Source organism: Leptosomus discolor, chromosome 7, assembly GCF_034619465.1.
Source record: "Leptosomus discolor isolate bLepDis1 chromosome 7, bLepDis1.hap2, whole genome shotgun sequence".
NCBI lineage: Eukaryota > Metazoa > Chordata > Aves > Leptosomiformes > Leptosomidae > Leptosomus > Leptosomus discolor.
The window spans coordinates 64,631,117-64,657,504 of NC_141397.1; the positions used below are offsets into that span (position 1 = coordinate 64,631,117).

General features: G+C 43.7%; 1 protein-coding gene across 1 annotated transcript in view; it reads right to left on the reverse strand.

Moving 5' to 3' along the window:
• LEKR1 (leucine, glutamate and lysine rich 1) overlaps positions 1-26,388 on the reverse strand; it is a 61,784-nt gene that overhangs the window by 17,686 nt on the left and 17,710 nt on the right. The window contains exons 8-10 of the mRNA XM_086468618.1: positions 19,163-19,282; positions 18,316-18,491; positions 14,771-14,956 (exon numbers count right to left, since the gene is read on the reverse strand). Coding sequence (XP_086324744.1) covers positions 14,771-14,956; positions 18,316-18,491; positions 19,163-19,282 — 482 coding nt within the window. The remainder of the gene's footprint in view (positions 1-14,770; positions 14,957-18,315; positions 18,492-19,162; positions 19,283-26,388) is intronic.

The following is a 26,388-nucleotide window of genomic DNA, read 5'->3' on the forward strand; positions in this document are numbered from 1 at the left end:
CCCCAGAGTTTTTCAGCAATAAAGGGTCTACAAAGAGAAGAAAATGATTAAATATAAACATTTTTAAACTTACTGATAATTTTGTTTACAGGAATACAACAGTATTGCAATTAAAAATGATATCATTTTTATATATAATTAGAAAACCCCTAGAATTCACAGCTTAAGGTCACTTCTACATATATTCTGTTGCAATGTCTATTTAACTAATCTGAACTAAGCCCCTGAAGTTTGAATGGAGTGATTATTCGCTGTCTTTTAATATCTACATTATCCAACACAGACATCCACTTTGCACAGGAGGTAAAAACTCATCCAGGAATTAGGCCTTAGAAACATCAAATTATTTATGTTATTGGCTTTCCAATAATTTCTGGCATTCGTGGTTCAAGTGAGTGATCTGAGAAGGTTTGGGGGGTAAGTGATAACGACTATTGCCAGGTGAATCCCCACCCACCCACCTCCTCGGCACTCGCCATAAAACCGTCCGAAGGACCTTTCGGTCGCCAGCAGAGGCGGGAGGTCTCCCGCGCTCAGCCCGGCAGGCCCGAGCTCACAGCATTTCTACCAGTTACCAACTTGCAGGCTTCTGCCAAACCACACGCAACTCCATTCCTTCTGCAGTCAGCGGCTTTGCAGGCATTAGACAGAAATTTTCCTGAAAAATAAAGTTCTTTCAGAACCTGCGGTTTTTCAGTATTCCTCACAGTGCCACTTCTAAGCTGGGTATGACCAAGGACTAGCATTCAGCAGGAAAAAAAAGACTGAAGATTGCTGACTTTGACCCCTAGAGGACAAAAAAAAAAAAAAAAAAGGAGATGGAGACTGGCAGCTTCTCTTTTCCTACTAGAATTAGGGAACATTCCCAGCTCTTCGTGGCCGCACCTCTGTTCTGATGCTGACTGCACCCAGAATAGTATTTACTAAATAACCAGTGGCCTGCGTTTACCCCTTTTTGTCCCTGCCATTCCTGCGACACCAAGTCCTCAGGTGCTTTGGTTTGACTGTGCTCCTCAGATTGATGGAAGGTGGCCTGAAGCTCTTCCCCAGCGCTACTGTCATCAGTGCCCAAACTTCGATGGTGGCGCGTGACCACAATAAACGGTGAACGTAGCTCAACCGCTTGTCAAAGCCACAGGGTTATAATTTTTCAGTACCCTCCCACTGTTCCAGGTTTGTGCCAGGAAAGCCAACCACGCTTTCCCTCAGTTCCCTGGGAAAGAGCCACCGAGCACGCATGCTTGCTGTTGAACAGAACCCGTAGAGATAAATCACTGACACCCTACGACTATTTAAAAACCGTGTTTGTGCGGCAGCGTTCTTGCCAAAGCTTCCTCTCAGCCCTTTTAAAGACTCCTCTGACAAACTCCCACAGTAATCAAAGCCCTGCAGTCACTGCGTTATCTAAAACTCGTTATCTGCGTCAAAAAACTACCCAACAGACACCGGACCAAGCTGCGACGTTTGCTGCTCAGAGCTGGCACCTTCGCCTTCTCTGCGAACGGGAAGTCGGGGCCAAGTACACGGAGGACAGATTACACCACCTGCAGCTCCTTTCGTTTACTTTAGTTTCTTCAGCTGGGCATTCTCCAGTAATGTATTGTTCTGTACACTCTTCCAAAGCTAAATAATTCAACTTTAATTTCCTGTCATTCATCTCGACGTTGGCTTATGAAGTAAATGGCTCTGAATGCCTACAGGAAAAGGAGAAACTTTGGCTGCACACACCAAGCAGATGTTGGACAGAACACGTGGGAAGAATCTAACGTTAACAGCAAGTTCTACTGCAATGTGACGGCTTTGTTAGGACAGACCAAGACCAAATCACTGTAGATCGACACCACAAGAAGGAGAGTCCGCTGCCTTTCTTTGTATGGGGATGGCTGCTACAGAGAAGGTTTTCACAAACATCTCTTTTGGACAATTTAAAAAAAAAATTGTTATTATAGAAGATCTCTGGCAATCATTAATAACTGCGGTCTTTTTTCCTCTTCCTAGATGTAGGAGTACGGACACAAGATCTGGAATAAAGGAAAAGGAGAGGGATAACGCTTATTTTAGCTCTAGTACTTTGGGTGGTCTCTTTCAGCCCTGTTTCTTCTTTTACTCAGTTTGTTTTCAGAAGTTTTCATAATGACTGAGCATTGGACAGGAGTTTTTAGTAGATGGATTCAATTATATGGCTGGTTTCTGCAAGTCTTCTCTAGAGAGAGTTCCCACCGAAGCCAACGGGAGCTGGTTAGCAGAAAGTCGGAGGGACCAGACCCACGCCCACAGAGACTAAATAATACGGATTTCAATCAAGTTGGAAAAACACAGTAAAAATGAGGAAACTAGTAAGGAGAACGGTAACACAAATAGAAACTTATTCAGCAAGTCTTCAGCATAAAGAAAAAATATATTCAAATGCTTATGTAAAATATGTTCTCCGGTAATGGAAATAAAGCTTACTGCAAAACACGCAAAGCCAACAAAAAGCGTTCGAGCTTTGTGATACTGATACTCGTTTTAAAGCTTTAAGTAGCACCACATTTTAAATAATCTTCAGTCCAAGTCCATCTCGCTATCATTCACGTTTGATCTTTGTGATTCACCACGGATCTTACCATAGTCATAAACAGTCAACAGCGACCTCTCAGGAAGCCCTGCCTTCAACCAGGGCGGCACGTGCAATCAGCCTGCCTTCGACCAGGGACGAAAGCTGGGTAAGGCAGAGCCTGCCTCCCCTACACCCCTGTTTTAGCAGCATCACACTCTCCGTAAGGGGAGACTGTGGCCATAAAGGACAGAGACCGAGGTGGCACAGCACCGAGCAGGCACAACAAAAAGAAAGAGAACCGAAGTTGGTGACTGTTTCCTCTTCGTTTGGGAAAATTCCCACAGTTGCAGCCCACAGCATCTGCGCAACACTGAGCGCAGAGTCTGCCCAGCAATGGTTTTCAGGAATTTAACCACCCAGTTTGCATCCTCTCCAGCTGCCTGGCCAACGGCACGGTGCTGAATGAAGACTCCAGCTCCCGCTCTGTAAATAGCACAACTGGTAAAGTTGTCAGTGAAAGGAAAAGGAAAAAAAAAAAAGCAGCACAGCGAACTATATTCACATTGGGTAAGCGATCACTCTGGAAGCCATCAGCTTTGCAGCTAATTCACAACAGATTCACAGCGGTATCAGTTCAGAAGCACGCGTGATAGAACTGCGTAACTTTCTACTTCTCCTGCAAAACCTACAAAAAAAATCCAAGAGACTTTCTGAAAATTTTTGTCTCATCTAAATACAAACTCAGTCTTTTATACACGTGTAAGAAAGGGAAGACTACTTGCCAGCAGTGAAGACTTTCTAGAGAGGTTAAGATGCGGAGCTCCAACAGATACTGCCGCTGAAGACGTGCAGACCCCAGTAATTACTGGAGACCCTCTCTCCCTAGCAGCACCAGCTCAGCTGCTGGTGGACAGAAACTCAACAGCACAGCTCTACTTAGGTCAGTGCCAGTCATGGTATGAATCCGTTCTGTATCTAAGCCTCTGGTCTAAACCAACCGTGACTACCTGAGAATAAATGCAAGTCTACAAAGTTCATCTGCTTCCAATTTCAGAAATACAGCCCATTTCTCACCACCTGGCTGGGGACTGGGAGCAAGTGGATTTGCTACTTCTAACCCCCACAGAAAACAGCCCAGGGAGAGAGCAGTTTCATTTTCCCTGTGTTTAAGCGCAGTTTGGGGAACAAGTGGCAGACAGGCTGGTTTAAGCAAGACAAGCTCTGGCTCATCATACCGGTTAGCGCTGAGGAAGAGCTGCTGGGGCAGTCCCGTTCGCGCTCTCACTGCGAAGCAGAAAGGCTGCACATGCTGCCCTGCCGTCCTGCTGACCAGAAATACCCACTCTCCGTCCACGTGTGCCAGCAGTAGACAATTACTTGCAGAAGAATCACAGATTAAAATATTTTTTTAATTTATCAAGCTTTTTGAAATTCTCATCGCGATTCAGCCAGGTACAGACTGGACGGCTGGAAAGGACATCTGGGGGTTGCACAGTTCAACCTTCTGCCCAGAGCAGCACTGCTGACAAAACCAGACGAGGGTTATCTGCGGTTTTATTCAGCTGAGCCTTGCAGACCCCAAGGCTGGAGACCCCCCCAGCCCTCCAGGCAGCCTCTTCCCACGCTGCACCACCCTCTGCTGAAAAAGCTTTTCCCAATATCCAGCGTGAAGCTCCAAAGCTGTGGCCGGTGTCCCTTCCCTTATTACCAGGGCAGTTTGGATCCACCACCTTCCTCTCTCCTCTCCGGGCACGTCCCAACTGCTGCTGGGTCCCCTCCTGACCAGCTGGGACCAGCCCAGCTCTCACCATGATGCAGCTTCCTTTGTCCAATTAATCTCTTTTTAGGAACAACGTTTTTTTTAGAGACTTGGCCCACATGGACATGAATCCTGTGGGACACTCCCTGTATTACCTCAGATGAAGATAATATTTGCCATGCCGGTGGGCTGAAGGAAACCTCCCTGAGGCCGGTGGGTGTGAGAAGCATTCTCTGCTGGAGCAATGGCAAGCAGCAGCCAGGATCTTTCGGGCACAGAAGGGACTGGCTGGAACAGAAACTCAAACACAGGAGCCACGATATTGCCCTAAAGGAACCGAAGCAGCGGGGGGAGGAGGGCAAATGCAGCCCAGTATCATCACAGCGACAGGCAGAAAGAAACAGCAGGAAAACACTGGTAGCTGCAACTCGGAAGACAGTCAGGAGATTGAAATGCAGAGAGCACGCAGATCCCCGGCCAAGACAGACTGGAACCCAGCTCTCCTGTCGCTAAATTTCTCTGGTATTCTGAGAAACAGGAGGCTGTAGGTATTGTTTAAAACCTACTAAATAACTACTCCTTGTTGGGAGCAACCTATGAGGTCCTGAAGATTGGCTGAAGAGCTGTGTCAAAAGGGGTAAAAATATCAAATTTTTCTTAGAACATTAAATGCTACACCAAATTCAGATGTACACTTAAATATTTTTAAGTACATCTAAAAAACATAGTAGAGAAGCTGAGAAATACGAACTACATAGGTGAAAAATTACTGTGTCAGAGTAGGAATAATTTGCCTCACTGTGTGTTTCTACGGAGACCAAAGAAGTGAACTAAATACTCAAAGTCCTTGCACGCACAGAACAGAACTATTTATTTTTATTTATAATATTTCATGTACTACATTCTCTAAGATAAATTATTTTTTGTATACACAAGAAAGAGCTTCTTTCTATTTGTGACTCACAAGCATAAGCCTGCCTGGAAGGAGCCCAGGGATGGACTCCAGCCGTATAGATTTACATCCTTTCTGGAGACCTGACCAGCGCCACCAGGAAGTCTCTAAATCACTGAAAGCTGCCAGGAACTGGGAGGACGTGCCAGAAAAAGGAGTGCCTGTTTCTTATCTCCCCCAGCATATGCTGCTGACCACTGCCAGGACTGGGCTTTCTGGACCTCTGGTCTGAACCATGTTAGTTCCTTCATGCTCATCTATAAACCAAGCACAGAGAAAGCAAGAGGAGGGACCAGACTCTAAACAGTTTTGAGTGGAACAAATCTCAAACGCCCTCAGCACCCTCAAAAGAATAAGCCAGCAGCTGCCTACACCACCCAAACGTGACAGCAAGCTTTCCCAAGACCTTATGAACTAATGAATCAGAGAAACAACATGATTTCAGCAAACCCTGCTCCCCTCTCTCTCCCCCTACGCCCCGAGCGCACGACTGAGATGCCACAAGCACTCTGCAGCCAGAGGGACTGCTTACGTGGTGTCTGCTCAGCCATGGCCAGGGTTCACATGCCGGCGTCAAAGGATTTGGTCCTTAAGCCTGAATTTTCTGCATGTGTCCCTGCCTTTTTGAACCCAAGCTAATTGGGACATGTCAGAATTGTCCCTACAGACCTGCTTGTCCTGCCTGTTAAAACTGATTTGAAATACTGTCACTTACCTATTGGCTGGGAAAACTGAAGGTGAGGAAATGGAGCTTCTGACCTCAATTTTCCTTGGAGATGGATTTTTTTTTTTGTTTCCCTCCCCCTCAGTGTTTAGGCCAAGCAGGTGAAAAAAAAAAAGGTAACAAAAATATTTCCTTTAACATGGATTCCTGCTTTTCCTCAAGAAGGAAAGTGAGGCCCTTCTGTAACTAAGTCATACTCAAGCAGCGTCATCCCCACACCTAGCTGAAAACAGCGTCCTCGTTCTCCTTTCCATCGTATTCATCTGTTTCCTCTTCCACTCTAAGAGATGCTGAAAAGCGCTAATGAGCCATTGCTTCATCTAACCCATTTGTCACATTCTGTTCAAACACCAACACTGCCTTCCCCAGCTCTCACCCTTCAAATTCTTAGCACCGCAGCTGGAATTAATAAAAAAATATTTCAACAGTACTTGTAGCATGAATAGCTGGTATTTGAACGGCAGCCTACCTAAAACTACAGGAAACTATTCTCTCTGGATTTTCAAAGCTCTTGAAAGCAGTCTTTAAAGTGCCATTAGAGACACTTCATGTAGATGAAAATACTGCTCCTTCTCTCCATGAAGAGTGCTAACATTCCCCACTCAAACTACCCAGCTACTCCTACAGCTGCCTGCATTTTTCAATCATCTCTCATTAGTCTTATTATGTCAGCAGACCACTGCTAAGTTTATATTTAGTAACTTAAGTAGCCTATGAAGCTGTAGCCTCAAAAGATTTAAAAGACAGATTTCATGTGCATAGCCAGCAATTTAAACCCATACAGAGATAAACCTGTAACTATAAATGGGCTAAAGAAAAACTGCAATGGCTTTGTGAAGAAAAATTATTCTGTATCTGTGATTAGGGCGGAGGAAGGGATTTGCTGGTAATAACAATTAAAGCACAGATACCAGCTCCGCTCTTTGAGGAGCACGTGCTATTGCAGCTCTTCTGCCGCTCCCAACCCTAAGACTAGAAAGACACTATCACAAGGCATTATCGATTGGTTTTTTGTGAGTGTACTTGATTAGACAATTATTCACCAGACCTTAGCCCATGTTGAGTGCTCTCCAAGACCTGTCACCTCTAGCTAACCGGATGATGCACTGTGAGCCCGAAAAGTGGCATGAAACCAGCAATCAAACTCACCTCTTTGGCAAAATGTAACTCTCAAAGATAATTTTTGGCAACTCACGAGAAGCACAAGAACAAAGAAACAATAGTAGAAGCTAATGCTCAGCTTCAGCTCTTGCAAATGACTGCTGTCATATGAAATATTCAATAACTTACAATTCTATGGCAAATACACAAAACAAGAATCTTCAAAATATTGGGTGCAGAGATGAAAACCCTTTCAAAATATGTAAATCACAAATGCTGGTAGTTTTTTCTTCTGGAACATCGAACTACTTCAGTACCACAGAGGGATATTAGCTGCAAAGCAGTTTGTGGCAGGGAAAAAAAAAAAAAAGCAAACTAAAACAAAACCCACAAACCCTCCCAAACCGCGGACACTCTAGATCTGGCTGATTTCTTACACACTGACTTTATACGGTGTAAATCCACTAATTGGAATTGATTTTCACTACAATCAAGTGAGGCAATTGAAAAAAAAAAACCAAAAAGTGGTGTTTGTTCCTACTAATTAATTTTAACACCACAGCAAACTCATATAATCTTTGATGCTCGTTTCATGAAGAAAATAATGTTTTGCATTCCAAAGGGAACATTATCATCAGTGTGTTAGTTGGCTTTACTACCTCAGTCCAGCTACAAGTTCCATACAGACAGACCTCTTCAAATGCAATGGATTTGTCTTTTACTGATCTGTTCAGGAAGGGAAGAATAAAAATGCCTGAGCTAGCAGTCTTTCTGCCTTGAAATCCCCTTCTGGATATCCACATCAAACATTTAACTGCTTCTTAATAACTGATTTATTATTAAGTAGCTGCTACATTTTTTTTAATTCATAAAAATAAATTTTAAAAATACCTCACGTCAAACAACCTGCTCAGCTGATATTTTAGCTCTTCATTAAGATTCCGTAGTCCTATCATTCTGTATGAATTCCATATTTGATGTTTTATTCGTGTTTTCTCCACAAAATGTCTGCTATTTCAAGTTCTTATTATACACTGTTTAAAAAAGAAACCTGACATGTGCAAAATAAGTAAATAGTGAGTCAAACAGCACAGCATGATGAGCGGCGGTCACCGTGACCCTTCTGCTCAAGTATTCCACCGCCGAGATGCCTGAGAATCCGCACAGTCACACTAACCACCGAGACAACTTTCAGTGAACCCGTTACATACGCTTTTTTGGGGTTTTAATCCCTCTTCTCTGGAAACATGTTTAAAAAGGGCGAGTGAGCAGGAGAGATATTATGTCAGTGCACTTCACAGACTTCTTGAGGGAAGGAGTAGCTCTGTAGAGCATTGTAAATTTTCAAATCTCTTTATAAACACAAACAAGCAGCTTCCAAGACACTCCCTTGAAGTGGACAAGGAAAAAAAACCAACCAAAACAAAAACATAGATCATAGCTCTTGGCTAGGTCTCCTATCAATGCTAGGAGTGGAAAAAACTGATAAAGATGTAAGCCTGGATAAAGCTTTTTCAGAATATTATAACATTTTAGGCTTCTTTCAATAGTTATGCCTTCACTTTCAGTTATGTCACATCAAAGTGAAAAATGATAACTTATTTCAATAAATCCCCAGTTTCTTCTCTTGTCAAAACCAGAACTCCACAGTTGCTCATATTAAAGCTGAATTCCAAGAGCAGCGTAAACCGGTGAGAGCTGAATCACCAACGTCCTCCCCAAATTAACTCGGGGAAGCATTCAGGATGAAAGGGGTCATTCTGGAAAGTTAAGTTTACATTCCACCCTTGAGATGTGACACTCACCACCTGGGTTGCTGATTAATATGTCCTTACTTTGCAATTTCCTACAGAGGTCAACGAGCTAACTAGATGATACGCAATCTTGGCAATAGCGTTTGGAAGAGAAGGCAGTGAGCACTCTTCACTCCTGGAAGCACCCAGGATGGAAGAAATAAAGGCAAAAGGAGGCATACCCACCAACTCCAGTACGTGGTACCAGTTACAGCCCCAAACGCCCAGCCATCAGAGGGGGATTCGATCCCATCAGTACAGAAACTACAACGTACAGCTCCTTAAACCATAAATACGGAACAGAAACCACAAAAATGTAGAAACCAAATCCACCAGCAGCGCTGACACAGATATAAACCCACAGGATTTATGGGGACAGAGTAAAAATTTTCATCAGAAGCAGGTAAAGGGGAGACTTTCATTAGCTTTTCTTTTGGTAAAAACATTAAGAGCCCCTGGTGATGGCCTGGAGGTGGAAGCGAGCTGTGGTGCACGCAGGACTGAGATGCCAGGAGAGCAGGGGCAGAGGACAGCTTGCGGTCCCATTGCTACTGACACCTCTGACCTGCTCCAGTGAAACGCTGGGCACCACCAAAAGCCCCCTCTGTACGCTCCCTTCCCTCGATTCCCTGGCAACAGAAGAACAGAAACTAAAACTGAAGTGCCCGGGAAGGACACAGGAGCTGTTGCTCAGCTGAGGACGCCCAACGCAACAAACCATTGTTCATCTTAAGAGTCATCTGGAACCGGGCCAGAGGAGGAAAAAAGGAAAAGTTCTCTCGTTTTTTCTCCTGTACCTGCTGTGTTTAACCACACAGCAGCTTGTAGTCACCTGCTCCTCGCGCAGCACGAAGCCTGGGGAAAGCTGCGTTCCCCGGCTGCAGGAGAGATGAAGGACGCTGTCTCCAGCCACCCGCTCGTCAGCTCTTCCTCCACGGGCGCTGCTGAGAGCACCCTCTTCCCAGCCACCTCGCAGCACAACTGTCTTACCCCCAATCAAGTGACTTCTTTTAGCACATCGCTCCAGTTTCCTTCTGCGAACGCTATTCCAGAACATCCTGCAACGACCGTGGATTCTTGGATTCTGGTTTTGAGTCATCGCCAGAATGGGACAGCAGACTCTGGGTCTCACACCAAAAAGGAAACTGCTCTGATGATGCTTCTCACCGAGCAAGGACGGCGTGCAGGCCAGGCCGCAGGGTAAGCCACGTAAGGGCCACACTCAGAAACTGCACCAGAGATTGCGGTCGGTGCTGCAGTCAAACGTACCAAAACACCAGCTGCTGCTTCATGCTTTATTAACTACGCATTACAAGATAATTGCACACTGATTTTTTTTCCCCCCCTCACAGGATTCCCGAGTCTGTCGCCACACAGGACGAAAGAACTCCAGCGATTCAGGACCGGCGTGTCAGCGCTCGGGGTGCGCTCCCCGGCTCACCTCCGGAGCAGCCGGTGAGCCAAGTTCCCCGGGAGCCCTGTCACAACCTCCCAACCCCTCCAGGCTGTTCCCCTTCCCCAGCGGCCAGGGCACTCGGCAGCACGGGATGTGGGGCAGAGCCGGCCTCCTTGCCTGCTGTCCCGCCGCCCTGCGCCCCAGAACAAGCAAGGCTTGGGGAAGTGCTGCCCATCCCTTGTACCCTGGGGGCTCGTAAACCGAAATCACAGAGAGCTTTGTCACCACCCCAGCAAATATCTACTCAACGTTTGCAAAGGCTTATTGGTCAGTTTAACTTGGTTCTCTAGGTCAAGAACACTGTCAAACCTCCAGTCTCAAAGTCCTTTTTTTGGAAAACAGAAAGTTCATGGGGTTTTCAACTGAATTTTTGCAGCGTAAGATTTAAACACAAAACCCAATGGCTTTTCTGGCCATCCCACTCTTGCGAAAGCTGTGACCAGCTTTACTGGAATTAATATTCAAAAATCATTGATTAGTTAAGTCTGGTAATATTCTAAGCCACTGAAAGCCGTGATCATCTTACAGGAAGTGTTGAGCAATCTTGGTTTTCTCGTACAGCAGTACCCTGTACTAAAAACCACCGTGATGATCCACAGGCTGTTACAGGGCCTCTAGACCAGGCACTTCTTTGTAAGCTCAGATTTTTTTCAGCACAAAAAGTAGAGATGGCCTGTGTGATCTAGCCTGAACCTGCTCAGAATGCGGTACTCACATATATACACTACAGTTACTGCCATAAGTTATGCATCTCTATTAAAGGTAAGAAATGAGAACCTACATATAACTAACTGCTTGATGCGAGGGTCTGATGCAACATGCCAACTTAGGGAAGTAAATTCAGATTTTGAGAAGATGAGCCAGAAAACCATGCATGCATCACACCAAATCATCTCTAAAAAAAAAAATAATAAAAAAAATAAAATTAAAAAAAACTTTTAGACTGCGAGCATCTTTCTCTGGTCTTCTAACATAAGAACAAGGCAACTCTCCAAGGAGTTAAAGGTAGGCAAAACTGGGTTTTTTACAGCGCACATGAACAAACGATGAACTCACTGTTTACAGGAACCTCTGAAGTAAACAGCTTTACTACTCCACGGGTAGTTTTCCTATCAGCATAAAGGGAACAATACAAACATCTCGTGTTATGATATTAAACCACAGGTTTCAACTCTTAGAAGATTGCCTCACTAGCTCAAGGCCCCCTTAGATCAAGACGAGACACGCAAGGAAGACAGATTATCCTATAATTGCTCCTCTAGAGTTCCTGCTCCTGCCTTTGAACCGCGCCGTGTTTGTCAGCGGTGAGGACAGGATTCTGAATTAAATGGACTTTAGACTTTCTGCAACAGCAGCCAGTGCCAACATTCCAGCTCCCAAGAATGCCTGTGAACTACCGCTGGATTCACAGCCACCTCACCAGAAAAAATTAACTCGGTAATGTGCAAAATCGCCCGAGTTATATTAAACATGGCACCTTATAAAAAGGAAAATCTACAGTTCCAGAACTTGGACGAAGGACTGTTCCTAAGGAACTAAAACAGCCTGCACAACAGCACTGATAATAACTGATAATAACTTGTGTCACCTTTTATTTCACATGAAAAAAAATTAAACCACTTTTCAACACAAACGCAATGTCAAAGTATACTCTGAAGGAGCCATTTTTGCACTGAGATTATTTTACTTTGGCTGAGCTCCCCACCTAGAAAAACGCACGTCAAATTCAATTACATTTTCCTTCAGGCGGGCAGGTGGTAGATCCATTTCGAAAATTGCAGCAGCTCAGATTTCTAGAGAAAGGTAAATAATAAATGACTGCTTATGACTTATCACTACTTGTGTCTATTTATACAAAGACAGAAGACAAGATATTCCTAAAAAGAAACTGGAATCAAGTTTTCTCGTTATACTGCACACAGAAGAAAGCCAGGTATCAGGGCAAAGCAAGCATTTTATGCCCACTGCTTCTTAAAGAGTACAACAGCGTGACCAAAACATCACACTACATAAAAGCACGTACCAAAGCGTCGGTGCATGGATTCTGAACAGAGTACCTGTGACAACCACCACTGACACGTAACCCCCACGTAAATCCCTGCAGGTACCAGCCCTTGCAGCACAACCCCCAGACTGCCGCACAACTGAACTTTCAGACAGCACCGCAAGACCACTCTAAAGACCAAACGAACTTTCCTTCCCCAAGTCCTACACTACTAGCAGAGAAAAGAAAGCTTCACCAACTGCAATAAGCCATTGCTGCAGGTTTTACCGCAGGATCTGCGGCGCTCGCGCTGTTGCTGAGCCAGTCACCCTGGCTGTCGTCTTTCGAGCGATACGATCCGCCTGGGCGATTTCTAGTACAGGAAGAGCCTCTCAGCTCAATCTCTAGGGTTACTTCAGCATAAGTAAAGACAGAAAGGGAATGTTAAGAAACAAACCACACAATATTCTAAAGGATATGATTTCCAAATTTTGGACTGTGGCATTGTAACAGCAATTATACGCGTGCACAGATTATTTGGCTAATAATACGAATGCATAACGTGAATCTGTTAACGGAGGAGAAACACACTTCTCTCCAAAAGAAATGAACACCTGCTTAGAATCTTTTCCAAACAAGTTTCAAGTAAAACATGAGGAGTCACTGGCAACCTTATGCTCTTGGGACAAGCAATGCGATTTAGTTAACCAGTGCAACTAGTTAATTCCTTCAGTGTTCTCCCTTCTATCGATGTTATCTTGAGCTTATTTGGGATTTGGCTTTTTTATTCTTATTTTTTACCCAGGCACTTGTCTCCTATATGATACATATTATATGTAATGTACATATAGTATTGAGATTGTCTACTTCTCTCGCAAAAAATCAACACAGCAGATACCATTTAGGTACCAGCATTTTATTTCATGTCTCCTAAAAAAATCTCTCCTCGTGATTTCACATACAAGCCAAACAAAAAGCTACGAATTTTCACCTTGTCCAACAGTGTGTTCAAGACTGTCTTGAAAAAGGAAATTTAAATAGAACTGATGCATTTCTTTCCATTTACTCAGGTCTTCAGAGCGGGATACTGTGGCTGATGACTGACGGCTAAACACTTTTAATGCAACCCTCTCCCCTGATCAACCCAGATCTTGCCTGCCAGAGTTTACTCTGAACAGAGAACCGAGTACCAAGAGGTGGCTATATTCAGACAATGAGCCTACTGAAAAATGTCACGGGCAAGTTTTTGAGATGCCGGAACACTTAGCAGCTCCCCAAGAAAAAAAAAAAACAACAACCAAAACCAGAAAAGTGGATGCCGCGAATAGCCCATAGAAGAATCTCGTCAGAGCAAAACCTAACTGATTTTGCACTCATTTAAAGTTAGTTTTTTGATTAAATACCGCAAAAAGGAAGATATATTAAGTCTATTTCTTATATGGATGCAGTCTGGAAAATGATGTAGAGTTACCTGCTCATTTCTACCATTCAAACACGTCGCTGCTGGAGCTCTCCTAGCAGCATTGTTATACAGTGACAAAAATAAAGACTGTTCTCAGCAACACAGGTTGATAACTCACTGGATGGTACCTGCAGCCTTCTACTTCGCAGTCTCACATTTGATATTATCCCTGGTATTGAAGGATCAGTGAAATTCCTCCATCATGACTAGCACCGAGACCTGCTGCTTTAAATTTGACATTACACACTGCGCATAAGGCAGCATGGTAATTGCTGTGCCAATTTGATGACTCAAAACTGTGCCCGGAACAGCACAACCTCTGTATGGTTTCAAGGTCTTAAAATGCCTCTGAGCCAGCACTATGAATGCAATACTGCTTTAAAGCAAAAAGAGATTCAAGAGATACTAATATAAACAATCTTTTTGTAATGAGTTATTGTCTCAACAGAGCTCACAAGATATTATAATTTCAAGTGCTATTACTGCTCTTACAGTTTTCAAGAGGACTCTCTAGATTCTTGAGACGTCCTATCAAGGGCAAATCATCAGACAGATTCAAGTTTAATGAATATATGAGAAAAGAGACTGGCTTAGCATTGACCTACTTCTCAATTCTGCTGCTGATAGCTAAAAATCCTTCCTGGCTTTCCACTCAAAATGAGAGCCTTTCTTTTCATTTTAATCTCAGAGCCTTTGCCCTGACGTTTTACATCAGATTGGCAAGTAACAGCATAATTGCATTACCACCACCTTCATTGTTTTCCTCCCTTCCTTCATTCCCCCCACCACACCGCTAAGCTGACTCGTGTTCCCAGCAGGGTAACAGATTCCTCAGAATGACATACTGTCTTTTGGACTGCACAACATCCATATTTGATCCAGGCCCCAGCTGGGCTGTTGAGTGCTTCCACAGCACCAGCCACAACTGTGGCGCTTTTAAAACATTTTTTTGCATTTCATTTTGCTTGGAAGTTCGCTAGAAATGTCAGTATTCTCTTACCTAACGTTTCCTTTTGTAGTTCACGGCACCTACTTTGTAGCTCACTCCCTTGCTGAAGTGAAGTTTGAAGCTGCTGAGTTTTCAGTTCGACCGTGTCAGCCACCAATGTCAGGTGTTTTACCTTTTCCTGGAGGCATTCATTCTCTCTCTGGGATTTTGCCAATCTTTGATTCAATTTGGGTATTTCTGAGGAGGAAAAAAAAAGAAAAAAAATCATATACACTGTTGTCAAGTTTACCTTCTTCACACCTGATTTACGACCTCAGGACTTAGGCATTCTGTAGTCTCAGTTTGGGCATGGGTCAGTGTAAGCCACGCACACTGGCATCACTGTGGCTGAGAACATGGAGGGCCAAAAGAAGTGCTTTGTGCAATTTCTCTTTACACGGATCACTTGCACTTCGCCAAACACGTGTTATTGACAAATAATACAAATTTTATTCTAAACGACATGTATTTCCTTCAAGATCCCAAAACCAAATAAAAATACAAGAATATATTCCAAATGAAATAGCAATTGGTGACAGAAATGTTTGAATCCGAGCCTTTTATCTTAAGGAGACACACAAAACATTGCTGACATACAAAACCAACTGCAGATTCATTTTGAAATTAATTTGAGAAGATATCAAGGGGGTTAGCCTCTGCTAAAGCTCAGTTTGAAACTTTCGGTTCACAAGATGTTTGGGCATGTGTATTACATCTTATTTTCTCCCTCCTTAGATGATAACTGCTGTTAAAGTAATCACAAAGTGCATCTTCATTATATACGACAGGCTTTGTCACTATCTTTCATCAGCTCTTCAACCTGGAAGAGCAGCAGTCCCAGGAAGTTTCCCAGGTAGTTTTTCCTGCAAGGTAAATAAGTAAATCACGGGTGGGGTGTAGCGAGTCTCCTACACCCTCATAATTTTTCCCGAGTTCAGTTATCCTTGATGAGCGCATTTGAACATCTCCAAAAGTAGCTGCAAGTCTCCTCTAGGCCTTCTCCAACTACAGCCCTAAATGTTCAGCTGTCCAAAGAATTTGTACCACTTTTATTTACACTAATAATTACAAAGTTCAAGTCAGATGAAGTCTAATTCTATTGCCAAGTAGCTATTATCTGTTTTATAGGCTGCCCACATGCAAATTTTAAATTCTTTTTGTGGTGCAAATATCTTCATTATCTACAATCTTTCCCAACTACTCCACATTTAAATCAATTTATTGTTAGACTAAATGATGTAAATAATGAAAAATTTTAAGTTCTTATACTTCCTTCTACTTGCCATTAATTGAACAAGGCTAAATAACATACATATACAAGAGCTTTTATAAGCTGTTTTCAAACTAAACAAGCAAGCTGGTCTAGGCATGAAGAGCAGCAGCACCTCATGTAGCATTTTCCTTCTCCAAAATCTAAATGGAAAACAAGTTCTGAAAATCTGGTTGCAGAAACAGTAAGGTAAAATAGACAAAGAAATTACTAAATTAATAATGAACAACTCATAAAACAAAACACAAAAGCTTTTGAATAGTGTTCACAGGCCAAAAAAAAAGGATAAAAAATTATGTGTGACTAATTGTTTTGATTTAGAAAGCCAGATTTAGGGATGTACGTAATATTCACAGTGGCACTATTCTCAGTAGGATACACTGAACACGGTCAGGGATATGTAGCACGTACCATGGCACGTATCATCATTAAAAGGATGTGAAAGGCTGCACTTCTACTTCCATACAGATATTGCATATATTTGCAGTATTACAACAAATGAAACAAGGGATATGCCGGAAAAGCAGCCTTGAAATGCTATGAATCTCTTTGAACCTGAAGATGTCTGCAGAAACGCAAGCTCATATTCCCTTTATTAGCTAGAAGTAGGCAGAGAATGAGCACAGGAAGAGAGGAATCCTTCGGGACATGCAATACTCAGCCTAATTAGGAGATGAAGTCATGAATCAAAACGCAGGATATGGACACTGACATTTAAATTAATTGTTCTTACAAAAACCGAATACTAAAGAGTGACTTTTCTGGTCACGCTCCTCTCCAGCAGGCAGGAGCCCTCCCTTCTGGGCTCTCTGCTGCCCAGGCTCAGAACCCTCTGTTGGGAGCCCGGCGCTGTCTCTGTGGGATGCGTGCCTACCCGCTCCTGCAGCACAGCTGCCCCACTTAGTTCTTCCCAGTCTGAACAAAGCAATCATTGAAAACGTTAAAAATTACTTCTCATTTCACAGGAAGCATAGGCTACTGGGGAGCTGTTATTTAAAATGAAGCTATGTATTTTCTGAGATACTCCACGCACGCAGGTTTCATTTCAGCTGTGCGTTTGCCCTGGAGTTCACGTGGTTTCACCGGCAGAGTGATTTGGGAGATGCACGTCGCCCACCGTGCCCTTATATTCCTTCTCACAAGGACAGAAAGTGTGACATCAGCTCACCTACTTTGCTGCCTTGAAGCCCCGATAAAACTAACCTCCAGAGCAAACTGCAGCTCATCAACTCACACACGCAGAGCACACTGAGAAACCATAAGGAAAGGAATAGATACGTCCGGATTATGTCCAAAGGCCATTAAAGCTGCAAAAGCCAGCACAGGGCCTGTTTGGATGCTCGGGGTGTTGCAGTCTGTAATTACACTACTGCGGACTTTTTTTTCCAGCCAAACTAATCTCCTCACCGAGGCAGAGCCAAAACGGTATTCAAGGCTAAATCGGAGCTCCCAAGTCTGACCGCCAGCCTGAGGGCTGGGCACGACCTTCACAAACAAGCCAGCGGTTGTGACTCGCTCCCAGCTTCCCCTCTCCCTGAAGGCTGCCCTTGTTTGAGCAGGAAGCAGGCTGTGGGCCAAGGGAATTACCCTCAGCCCCTGGGCCGCTCCGTGCCCCTTTCAATTCCAAAGGCCCCGCAGATAAAGGCAGCTGTATGTCGATACCACTCGGTCGTATTCGGCAACGGAAGGAGGGAGTAGGTGCCACACGCGGGGCGCGGGCTGGCTCGCCCGCGGTGGCTCCCGCACGCGAGGCACCCCGAGGCGGGCGCCAGCAGGCTGGTGGAGTGGGGAGGCGCAGCCTGCCCACGCCACGGGGGGCAGCCTTGCCGGACCCTCGAGCAGCGCCACCAAAGGGCATCACACCGCTGCCGCGGAGGACGGCGCGCGTACGCCAGCGCGGGCTAAAAGCTGGCCACAGGAGACACAAGGCAAATGCAAGTAGCCCCAAGTCTTTGTGTTGCAGTCCTAGCCATACGCTCACAGAAAGCATTTATCAGCATCTAATTATTTCTGTTTCGAGTCACGTAAGTATTTATATCACTTCCATGTCAGCCTGACTTGGCCAACCACGCCCTTGGTCCAGCACACTAATCCGATCGGAACTGGACCGAGTTCAACTCCGTTCACACGGTGCCTCAGCAGTACAGGGTCTTCTAACACTTTGGATCTCGTCAAGTTAACGTGAGAATTAGAAATTGTGCAGTTAAATTTACCTTCTAATTTACTGTGTTACATTCAACTACCAAAAAATATTTAACTTGCCCGAAATTATTGCAAGATGATGTACCTGTCAAAGCTTCTTTGCTAACGGTTTTTATTTGGAGAAAAATTTCTTCTTTCATGGCAGCCCAGTTCTCCAGGTTACTGGAGATGACTTCTTTAATACTGTCTAGTTCGCTTCTAATCAAAGGAAAGAGTGAGACAGCCTTGTTCAGGGTTGAGCAATGGTGTTCCAACGTATTTCTGCAAGACAGAAAAACAGCCCCAGATGTACCTCTTTAAAATGAGAAACTACTGTTGGTAAACTCGGGAACTAAAGTAAACTCGACAACTACTTTTCTGTTATAGGCTAACTTATACTATATATCGGTCACAACAGTTTAGTGTATGAAATATGCTGTATATTGAACGTATTTATAAGAAGTTTCTCCCCTCTAAATGTTGATTTAGAACTTACATGCACAAATGAAGAAGACTGTACAGACAATTGTACACTCACTTCTCACTGAAAAATCAGAGAAATCGTGTTTAAATGACTGTATGTCCAAGCTTATGTTGACTCTTTACAAACAATATATGTAAGAATACTCTGTTTCCAACGCGTTACAAGCAAGTGGTACGCTCTTGTTGCTAACAACATCAGCGAGTTCCGCACAAATTAAGTGTTAATTAATGCCTTTCAATTTGTGCGGAACTCGCTGATGTTGTTAGCAACAGGATAATCAGCAGTGACATTTTCTGGTTACATTTCCTAACTCTGCAGCATCTCGCTATGTTCTGGAAAAGAAACACTGGGATCATTATAAACACTCCTCTCGCTCACAGTATTCCCCCCGCCTCTCCACTGAATCCTCTCGACTGACTGTACGTGTTCACAGGAGGCACAGCATCGGCATTTCTTTTTGGGTTCTTACCTGAGCGCCTGCGATTGCTTATAGGCAGCTTCCTTTTCCTCTTGGAAATACCGCAAGTCTCCTTTCACATTTTTCAATTCATCTTGCCTGTTTTTAAGTTCCACTGTTAGGTTTTTTATTCTAGAGATGTAAATAAAATAATCAGAAGGTATTATCTGTTATTCTAGAGATGCTAACTTTTGTTTCGGCTTCAAATTAAAAACATGCTGCAAGTCTTTTCAAAGATGATGATCACGTATTTCAGACCGAGGTATCAGATCTCCAACTTGAGAGAATTTAATCTTCTCACCACTATATGAGCCACTTGAGCAACTTTTTCAAAATAATACTCCTAGTACATTTGTAAAATAATGTGGAGGAGTGTACGTCCAATATCAGCTCATATGCAACGCTATATAAATATCTTCAGAATCCAGTGTTCATTCATAGACGCAACACAGAACTCATTCATCCTCCAAAAAACATACGCCATTATGAAAATCTCCGTTTGAAGTCCAATGTGGGGACCCAGCTTAGGGGTTGCCATACCCAAAAGGCAGCACCCTGTCCCAGCAGGGTGACGCAAGGTACCACAACGGGCTGCAAAGGTTCCACCCCCAACTGCAAGGACATGCAGGGAAGGGTAATGGGGAGCTCATCTAAGCTGAAGGGGAAATTCTCTGAAGTCAACCAACAGAAAATACTAAATATTTGGTTACTGTTACCATAATTTTTTCCATTCTGAGTGTTTCCCTATTCCTTCATTTCAGACATTTGCAAAAGATGAATCCCAATCAGTCACTCTTGTTTGCCCTCAGTTTCACACTCATCATCACGGAACTCTACTTCTGCACTGCTGAATTACTTCATGGTGCTCAGCAAATAACAATTTAAAAAGTACACATGTAAAATATATTCCTGTCCATTATTTTTACACCAAGTGGAATTTAGGCCTCTGTTGCTTGACAATGGCATTTTAAAGAGCTAAAGAGAAACTTTTCACAAAAAAAAAAGTTTCCACCAGATGTTACTTCAATGTATTCAGGCAATGACATTAGCATCAAAACAACCAAAAATGTCAAGTAGTAAGATCATTTTCCTACGTTTTTCTTAAGGAAGACTTAAGGAGAAGGCAGGGATTTCTAGACTAGAGCTAGGTTTCCATGTTCCCAGTTTGACCCACAACACATTTGTTTTCTGTACTTGCCCCCTTCCTTTCACCAAAAAGAAACACCCAACAAATTTTGGGCCCAGAACACTGTTGACCATGACGTGGGGTGGGAAGGACGTGATTTGGTGGCTCTACTTGACAAATCCTGGCTGGGTGTCGGGCTCCTGCCAGAGCCCCAGCTCTCCTTGGGTTCCCCTCCCTCTCCTAACGCCCCTCGGGACGCCTGCAAGCCATTGCCTTACAGAGGAGGATGGAAGGAGACACTGTCCCAACACCCTCTGTAAGTATTGGCCTTGAATAGATTGAAAAGCTTTTTCATGCTTCCTCCTCTTGGTCTCCCAGCGTGCTTCATCCCAACAGCATGTAGCAGATTTTTAAATTATAGCACGGGTGACAACCTTCAGCATTTTACTTCAAATCTCACACCAAAAAAGATCCTAAATCTGGGACTGGGGGGAAAAAAAAAAAAAAAGCTCACTGTTACCAGGACTCACAAATACATTGTGCACCCTCCCTCCCATTAAAAATGCAAATTAATGTTTGTCACAACTGCGCTTCCATTGTGCTTATTTAAATGAGATTATGACACGGCAAAAGTAGAATATCTGTGCTGGGGGAAAAGCGATCAGAAACCCATGACACGTGCTAAACACTCAACTCAAGATCTATAACCAGTATAAAGTGGGGGAAAACCATTCCTTCACCGCTGCGGACTACCAGCTCGCCTCACAGCCAGCAGACAGTGCTGCTTGACCGGCCCCTGCCTCGGCCGCGCAGCAGCGTCCCACGGCCGGGGAGAAGGGGCTTCGCTCTGTCCCCGCAGAGCTTCTGCAAAAAGAAACCACCCCACGGTAGGACACAGGAGAACCGACCAGTGTTTCTTTGACCACCACCACCACCTGCCCATGGGAGAGGAGGAGGAGGAGGAGGGGGGTGGCCCCTGGGAAGCAGGGGGAGCGCTCCCTCACGGCACAGCCGTGCACAGTTGCAGGCACTGGTCTCCCGCCTGCTCGGGATGTGACCCACCTTCGTGCTGGCCTCCAGGCCACAGCGACCACAGCTGCCCAGTTCAAAGGAGCAGAGAGCTGACCTGCAGGCTTTGCCTCTCAAATGTACCTTTTGAACTTTCTCATTCCAGCAGCGGTTCTGACCTGTTTACTTTCCAAGCACGGCTATCACAGTGTAAACAAATACATTTTAAACACTGTTCTTTCCACAACTCGGGACTTCTTCCCACAATTGTAATGAAATGAATGGAACCGTGTGGGACTAACAGACAGCTGAACCCAGCCCCCTTCCCGTGCGACACGCGCAGAAAGAACACCCCAGAGCACAGCACCACCAGTTGCAGTACAGCTCTTCCCTTTTCTGTCAGCTGCAGGGAACCGTTCTAATGTATTCTGCCGTCCCCAAAAGTACAGCCACAACGATATGAACTGTTAAACCCAGTCCCTTTGTGAGCCTTCACTTACTGTCAACCTACTGCAAGCAGAGTAAATGATCTGTTTCTCTACTGGCGACCCATCGTCACGAGTAAATTAATATTTGAATCAACAAATATTTTTCAAAACCAAAGGACAGCAGAAGCATTACATCAGCCTTTGCTGCAATTTTAAAAAGCAAAATGAGAGTGATTTATAGTTAAAAAAATTAATTAAGCCATAATATTAATGTGCATTAGTTACTGTTATCAGATAGATCATCTGTAACACATTTGTACCAAAATGCAAATTTAAAAATACTACTCCTTACTAATAATTATATTTATTAACAAATCAATAATTAATATTAAAGAAACTTGGATCTGTGGAGCTCTGAGAAAACCAAAACTGAACATTTGGTAGTTAAAAAGCAAGTTGTTTGGGCTCAACTGTGATCTCTAGGGGGGAAAAAAAAAAAAAAAAAAGAAAAAAAAAGATAAAAATGGAAGAAATTTCTGGCATTACCTCACTAGGAAAGTTTACCCATAGTCGCCTGCAAATTTCTTGGAGGTGGAAGGCAGGAGGAGAGAGAATAAAATCTGTTTGATCGCATTTGGGAGCAGAATCAGACTGGTGTCACTGACTAACAGGAACTGGCCATCCCCTTAACAGTTACATAAATTCAAATCTATTTTTGCAGATGATATATTCTGGTCAATGTGCCTTGAGGGGAAAAAAAAAAGTATCAATTTATCATTGAGCAATAACAAATCAAAACTTTGGGAACCATGGAAAACTGAATGCTCATTTTCTATTCTTACTCGTTCCAGAATCTGAAGATCTTTTGGTTGAAAAAAGAAACTTGAAAATAAGTACAGAGACACTTTCTTCCTCTTTCCATTCCAGAGATCTGATACAATGAGGTTAGCCCAGAACTGCAGCCTCAGAGAGCAAAGGGACATTATTGGTATGTTCTGGTCATTCACACACAAAAGAACCGGTGGAGAAGGCAAGACAGTTGCACTCTGTCTGCTATCATCACCCTAAGGAGGAAGAAAAATAAACATGTTATTTTGGTGATATTTAGCACAAAGGAAAAAGTTCAATGGATCATTAAATGCTGGCATTACGAGAGGATCGTGAGAACATACTGATCTCGTCCTCTGTCCTACAGTTCACACAAACTGTGAAAATTAACATCCTATCTCCGCAGCCAGCATACTTTCTTGGTGAACGCAGGAGGAAGCCAGCCCAGAGCACGAGTTGAATTACAACATGTTAACTACTAGTGCTGACAACGAAAAGAATAGCATGAGAAAAAGAAGCAGTTGCAAAGGATTCTTGCCAGCAAACAAACATACTCATTGTCCTAAAAGTAACGACAAGAGCAATTACTGTGTTTGTTCAAATTCAAGACCTTGCGCTTCTAAGAAGATCAGAAGAAATAACCTTCGCAGACTCCACGGTACACAGTCCCTCCAGGAGTCCCAGTAGGACCCATTTAAGCCAGAATGAACACCCGGTTGCCTGGAGTCGGCAGGGACAGTGTGCAGAGAGGAGGCTGGAACTTACTGTCCACGAACAAAGTTTCACTACAGTGTTTCCAGCTCCATGAAACTCTAGGACCTGCTCAGAGACAGTAGTTGCCCACTTTCATTTCAGCATGTTGTGTTCCACCCGGGCAGGTCAGTGTGCACCCCTACGAAGAGGCTGAGTATTCATTCACAAATTTAGCATAGAATATGTATAAAATTGCACAGTCTGAACCTCACAGCACGTATCATCCACAAACTTCATAACTGCCCGTATTTTGTTCAGCGCAGACTATTCAAGCTAAGGCGAGACTATTTCACAGTTTGCATGTGCCACTACAGAATCATTCACCTCTGGATTGCAGGTTAGCATATGGCCCAATTTGACAGCAAATGAAAATTACCTCTGACAACCAGTCGAGAGGCTCTTCGACAAGGTCTCTATCAACTCTCACGTAGGCTGACAGCAAATTCAAACCTCACATTAATTGTTACCTATCTATATTATCTCAGCAGAAATATAAGATGTATTATGAAGACAGCCTGGATAATTTTTGCTCCAGCAATGGCAAATCTCTGGAACAGGTCTGAAGACCAATGATAGAAAGATGACTGCCTTGTCACAGGCACTTCAAAATTTATCTTTGAAGATACCCCAGATTTAAGTCCCAGAGCTATCACTCCAGCTCCCAACTCCATCTACAGTAATTACAGTTTACATCAGCTCAGTCATAGCAGTCATACTCAGTACTGTCAGAGCAGTGTCACTCAGGAATAACTTCTTAGAAGTCAGTGGAGTTACACTGATTCAGTTAAAAAAAAAAATGAGATTACAGGTACGAGTAATTTGGTAATTGCATAAAAAAGAAACGGGGCCAAGGGAAATTTATAGGTGACTGCTTATTTATACTACAAATTTGCACCAGAAAATTCAAACAGAAGTTTCCCAAGGTGCAGCAAGTGACCTTCATCCATCCCACACTCGCCTCTTCCCTTCACTAGAGAATCCTTCAGAACACAGCCACGGTCAAAAGAGCTTACCCCAGGTTTTTTCTCTGGGTAGCCACCTCCCCGTTTTGCAGTCTTAAAAGCTGAGTCAAGTGCAAGAGGCAGTCAAAACCAGAAGAGAAAACAGGTGTCTCGGTATTCAAGGATTAGCCCAAGTTCACCCTCTGGTCCCAGCCAAGTGTCATTGCCACGTGGCCACACAGAACTCCAAATCCTAACGCCTTGGCTCTGTATGCACACGCACACAATACATTAACCCTCTTCAGTAAACAGCCACAAAGCTTTCAAATCTCACTTTGAAAGACAATACAGCAGAACCCCTGTGGATTTCAGCGAGACATTCTGTCTGAGCATGGACTGAACGAAACGGTTTCAGGCTCTGCAGTTACGCCCAGAATCCTTGCACAGCTCCGGATCAAGCCTACAAACCTCACATTAAATTATAAAGTGGAGGCATGAAAAACAATTATTTCATTAAAAACTTCTTGACGCATCATTCTTGCCTTCTTGCTTTTAAGCAGTGGTCACAAAACGGATAGTAACTCACGATACCCAAGCAACCGAAAGTTTTAACTTATAATGCGAACAAATAAATGACCACCCATTAGAAGCAAGGAAAAAAGCCTAAACACACGTGCATCACACCACTTTCTTATACCTGCCAAGCAACACAGGATATTAAACACTAATTCAATTCTCTGACAATTTATTAATACCGTAACCAGGTTACAACAAAATAATATCTAAGCATGACTTTAATCCCTCGTATGCAATTGCGCTGGCCACCGGGAGCGAAGCGATACAGCGACCTGCCGATCTCCGTCCCATGTCAGACGGGTAAATACGGCCTTTGCCATCGCACGTGATGCTGCGCAGGGCCTCGGCGCTGGAGCCCCGCGAGGGTGTAACAGAGGAACCGGTCCCCCTAATTGCAGACGGTTGTGAGCACTGAAACTGGAAAACTCGAGACCTGGAGATAGAAACCGTTGGAACAATAAGCAGAGAAGGAACTGAAAGCGCAGGCCTAACAAAAGCCTGCCCTGAGGGAGATGAACTACTTTTACTTTCCTGAGAAAAGTTAGCCAGGCACCCCCGGATTATGCGGAATCTTTGCCGGAGCCTTCCTGTCAGTAAAGACCTCTCGAGGCCATTTTTGCAGCATGGGGCACCGTTCTCAGATGCCAAAAACTGTGGTAACTTTTTAAGCGTAACTTCAAATTTTAATTTTACCCATTAAATATGAAAATATCTTTAATGAAATATACATGAAAAGTATGCATGGAAGCAAAAATGCAGAATTCATGTTGCCTTTTGCACTTTCCACTAACTGCTGTTTCAGCCTCTTCCAGATAAGGAATTTTGCTTTGCCAGAAAAAAAAAAAAAAAGTTCATTTTACCAGGAATTTGGGAAAAGGCTGAGCATTACTGCGGAGTTTTGCACCTCACGAACCACTCTTTCAAACTCCATCTGTGAACAAACTTGTCTCATTTATTAATAATTAATCTTGGCACTTAACCGTGTTAATAGACAAAACCTTGTCAAAACTAGAACAACCACAATTTAACACACCACGAGTGGGACTGAGCTATCGCCCCTCAGTAGCAAAAAGCATCTATCCCACTGGGAAGACGCTGGCTTCGACATACTTCACGTAAGATCTAACAGCAAGAGGTTATTTCCCCAGGGCACTGTGCTGATGGGCATTCTGAGACTGTGACAAGATTTGCCAGTGATTTTTTTTACATATAAAAGTGAAGTTCAGTGCTGTACAGAGGGTGAACGCAGGACCCGGGTGCCACAAACCCTGGCAGGCCTTCTGCTGGCTCTCTGCACAAGCCTGAGTCCCCACGACGCCATCACGGCAAAACAGACAGATCAGTTCGCAGCTATTAAAAAGAACACATTAAACCACTTCGGCATTATACAAAATTCTGCTTACTCCTGGTTAATAAGCACCTCCTAAAATTGTCACACAGCTAAGTAGAGAAGTACGTACCATTTTTTTTTCAGTAAAATTGATTAGAGAAGTACATACTGTTATGTTCAATAAAACTGACTCAGTAAAAAAGCTGAAGGCGCTGTTTCTTAGTAAACTTCATATCCTCTCATGAGAA